This window comes from Xenopus tropicalis, chromosome 7 (genome assembly GCF_000004195.4).
Source record: "Xenopus tropicalis strain Nigerian chromosome 7, UCB_Xtro_10.0, whole genome shotgun sequence".
NCBI classification, from domain to species: Eukaryota; Metazoa; Chordata; class Amphibia; order Anura; family Pipidae; genus Xenopus; species Xenopus tropicalis.
Window position 1 is genome coordinate 10,438,489 of NC_030683.2, and position 4,685 is coordinate 10,443,173.

General features: G+C 34.7%; 1 protein-coding gene across 1 annotated transcript; it reads right to left on the bottom strand.

Moving 5' to 3' along the window:
- LOC105945323 (olfactory receptor 8H3-like) lies at nucleotides 1–903 on the bottom strand (the record flags this gene model as incomplete). Its single annotated transcript, XM_012953031.2, has 1 exon — nucleotides 1–903. A coding segment is annotated over one exon (903 nt), but the record flags the coding sequence as incomplete, so codon positions are not given.
- Nucleotides 904–4,685: the final 3,782 nt, after the last annotated feature.

The window sequence follows — 4,685 nt, forward strand, 5'->3', positions numbered from 1 at the left end:
CTAAAGTAAAAAAGCTAAAAGTCTTTGCCTCACTTTAGTAAAGGAAGCTTGAAATTCTCTATTTTTCAGTGTGTAAATAAAAGGATTTAGCAGAGGGCCCAGGGCAATGTACACCAGTGAGAAATACTTGTCCTTTTTCAGGGAATAACTTGTTGTAGGTTTCAAATACAAGAAAATAGCTGTCCCATAAAGGGTTATCACACAGGCCAGGTGAGAAGCACAGGTAGAAAAGGCTTTTTGTCTCCCCTCTGAGGATTGTATTTTCAGGATAGCAGAGATGATAAATATGTATGAGGCCAGAGTAGGGAGGAAGGAACTGAAAACCAACAATGTCCCTTCAATGTAAATGAAAAGTTCTGCACTAAAAGTGCTGCTGCAGGAAAGTTTTAGCAATGGTGTCATATCACAGAAAAAATGGTCAATAAGATGGGAAGCACAATATGATAATTTAGATATAAGAGTAACTATGCTGACAGGGTCAAGAAAACCAACTGTGTATGATGAAGTTATAAGCCCAGCACAGTGTTTCCTGCTCATTCGGGCAATGTAATGAAGGGGATCACAGATGGCAACATAACGATCATATGCCATGGCCGTCAGGAGAAAGTACTCACTGCCAGCCAAGAACCCAAAAACATACATTTGAGTCATACACCCCAAGAATGAAATGTTATTTTGTTGAGTGAGAAGAATATGTAGCAAATTAGGTAAAATATTTGAAGTAGAAGAAATGTCTATGAGTGAAAGGTTCAGCAAGAATATGTACATGGGGGTGTGTAAGTGAGGATTGCATGAAATGACTAAGAATATGATGAGATTTCCCAGCAGAATGATGAGATAGATGCCAAGGAATAGCACAAAAAGAGAGATATGAAGCTCAGGAGTATCAGAGAACCCTTGGATGATGAATCCTGAAACATTTTCTTTCATTTCCAAGACCATTTGTTCAAGTCTTCCTTCCTGTGTATGAAAGTAAACTATAGTAACAAATTTATCAAATATAAAAATATATAATTATATTAATTATGTATCCAGCATCTGTATTTCACAAATTATATTGTGATTTTATATAAAAGTTATCTTATGGGTTATCACATGAAAACTCATGGATGAGCTTTAATTTGAGGAGCAAAAACTTTTCTGCAAATTGACTTACTTCCCATGGTCTTTTATAGAGTGTTCAAGTCATAAACCTTTTCCTCACTGAATTGAATCTGGCCCAGTATTGAATATTTCTGGTAACCTGGCTGATCCTGTTAGTGAATGTTGCAGACATGGGCAGGTACCACTGCCTTTTGTGAGTATTTATCAAAGCTCAGTGTATTTGAGTAACTCCCCCACCGGCACCATGAAAACTACGAGGAAGGCCCAATGTGGGCAGAAGAATCAGTGGAGAAGCTGTTAAACAATATGCTTTGCAGAACTTTCACTCCATTCAAAAGATCTAAACAGAACATTTTGTGATGGTTTTATTAGACATTTTGTCAAAATGGCAATGATTATCTGTCAATATTTCAACAAGGTGTGTGAAGAAAACAAAAATCCTGTGTAGGAAATGTGAGTAATAATTATTAGATAATTCTAAATTGTACCATAGATTTCTACTCCATCATATTTTTCTTTTTGCATTTATTAAATCTGTTAAATCAATACAATTCTGTCTTCAAGTTTTTTAGTGTTAAAATGCCAACAGAATAGTCAATACAAATCAATCATTTACTTAATTATTTAGTAGTAATCAAGAAAAAGCTTCTTATGACCCCACATTTTCCTCCATTACTTACCTGAATTCTAACCAAGCAATTCTCCTACACTGCAAAGCCAGTTGCCTTTTATCATACAAATACATTAGTCAGATAGATCTTGTCTTTGCTCAGCCTGAGGAGCAGAAGGTTGTTCCATGCAGGGGCACAGAGTCTGCCGGTCTCTTTAGGAACCCAGTTTATATAACCAGTGAGACACAGGGAATTCTATAGAGAATACAACATCATTAGCTAATTTTCTAAACACATATTCTTATTACTCTATAAATATATAATTTGTGAAATGTGGTTAAATACTTCTCTAGGGAAAAAGCTCTGGAAGAAGCTAAACATAACATTTTATTACAGATGCTGTTATAGTATTTAGTGATGAGCGAATCTGTACTTATTTTGATGTACAAAATGTCACTAAAGTTTCACCCAAAGAGGTTGATTGATCAAAGGTCGTATTTTTGTCCATGATTTGTATTATACTAAAAATCTGGTTTTTATTTAAAAATGTTAACTTTTAACCATTTTGAAACCATTTGAAACCTGAAATACACCATCTAAAAGTTTGAGAGGTCATGTTAAAGCCAATGGAAGCTGTCTTAGTATTTTTTTTTTGTGGCTCCTTCACTTTTCATGCTTAAGTTCACAATTGCAGGTATTCACATTTTCGTTACATTTTTGAATAAGAAAACATTCCTGCTTTTTAAAATTGTGAGTTTAGTGGTGATAAAACCTCTGACATTCTAAAATTCTATATCTGCCCCTAAATCTTTAAAGTTCTTCAGCTGAATGCATGTTTTAATGTTGACAGGGGGCTCTGACCCGAATGCATTTATTTCTTGCCATCATGTACTCACCTTATATGGAAGGGATTTGAAAATGAGCTAAAGAATTTGATATAGTCTCTGAAATAAAATGATGTAGAACTGTCTATAACTTAGTACAGAAAATATCATTTTTTAGATATTAAAATTATATTATAGATATATTATATATCTATAGATATTAAGAAATGAAAATGTTCAAAAAAATAATAACTATGTAATCCTAACTAGCAATCATCACCCACGATGGATACAGAACATTGCTCTTGGTCTAATGTGTAGGTTAAAGAAAAATTGTACAGAAGAAAGAAAGGGGTTGAAAAGAAACACTATTAAAAAATAAATTACAAAAAACCCACAAAACAGAAAGAAGGGATATTTTACATAAAAAAATGAAATGGAACGTGATTCAAATAGTGTTTTCCATAACATATAATCCTATGGCAAAATAAATTAAATTTTTTAAAAAACATTGGAGAATTTTGTAATGTAATGAAGTCCTGAAGAAAATAATTCCAACACAACCTAGGGGCACATTTACTAATCCCGGAATCCGAATGGTTTTGGATGGATTGGAAACGAAAATGTTATGATTTTTTTCATCGCCGTCGCAATTGTTTCGTATTTGTTGCGACTTTTACGGCGTCGTCGTGACTTTATCGTATTTGACATGATTATTTAGTTGCCGTCATGATTTTTTATATTGCACTATATTAAATGGCAGAAAAACCAATCCGAATAATTCACGACGGCGACGAAAAAGTCGCAAAAAATATACGATAAAGTGGTAACGGCGACGAAAAAGTCACGCAAAATACGAAACAATCCCGACAGCGACAAAAAAAAAATCGCAAAAATATCGATCATTACAAAAAAAATGCATTCAGATGCTTTCGGACGTTCGTGGATTAGTAGATGTGCCCCCTAGAGTAATATTCACTAAAGCAGATAATTTTAGAAAAGTTTAACTAAAAGTCATTGCATAACTTAAAAAAAATGAAATAAAAAAGAAAGATAGGGCAGGGGGACATTTTTTCCATGCAAGGCAAGCAAATATGGCCAGAAAGAGAAAGTTTGTGTCTGTACTGTAAAGAAAAAAAAATATATAAAGAAATGTATTAATTTTACAACATGGAATGTAACATATTGATTACTGTGCCATGTGGGCTACAAAATATTGGGAAAACAAATAGAACATTACGTGATAGAATAAGAACACATCAATAATATGGAAAACGGTAAAAAGACAAATTTGAGTTTGTGGGGAAAAAAAGCCGACTTGAAAAAAATAACCACAACAAAACTTGTGCAACTTTTCTTCTTGAATGTTAGCTTACTCAAAATAAAAATTGCTGCAGAATATTCCCATTTTGCTTGCTGGCAAGAGTCAAATCGTTCCATTCATTTTCAATGAGGCTATGTAAATAAATCCAATTGATAGAGACATTATCAATGTCTTCTATTGAAATTCTCCAGCTTTTCCCTGGCGACTAGTGATGAGCGAATCTGTCCCGTTTCGCTTCGCGAAAAATTCGGGAATCTTTGAAAAGATCCGCGCGGCAAAAAAAGCCAGCGGCTATTATTTTGTTGCGCAGCTATTGTTTCGTCGCCCGCGGCTATTGTTTTGTCGCGCGGCTATTGTTTCGTCACACGCGGCTATTGTTTTGTCGCACGGCTATTGTTTCGTCGCCCACAGCTATTGTTTTGTCGCACGGCTATGATTTCTTCGCCCGCGGCTAATTTTTTGTCGCGCGGCTATTGTTTTGTCGCCCGCAGCTATTATTTTGGACGTGCGGCGAATCCATGCCTGCCGAAACTTTTCGCCCATCACTACTGGCGACATTTCAAGGATTTTTTCCCTAGTATATTCACATTCATGTTTTTTTACGGATAATCTCGACAGGGTTTAGTTGGTGATTTTTTTTTAATTCTGATTTGTTGCTGTTTTATTGCAAAATAAATTTAAAAAAAAATAGGTTTTCTAACATTCAGACTTTTCTGGGTTGTGTATTTTTAGTTTTTAGAAACCTCAAATAAACTGATTTCTATTAGTGATGAGCAGAATAATTCACCAGGCGTGGATTCATAGTGAACTTCCATGTGCCGG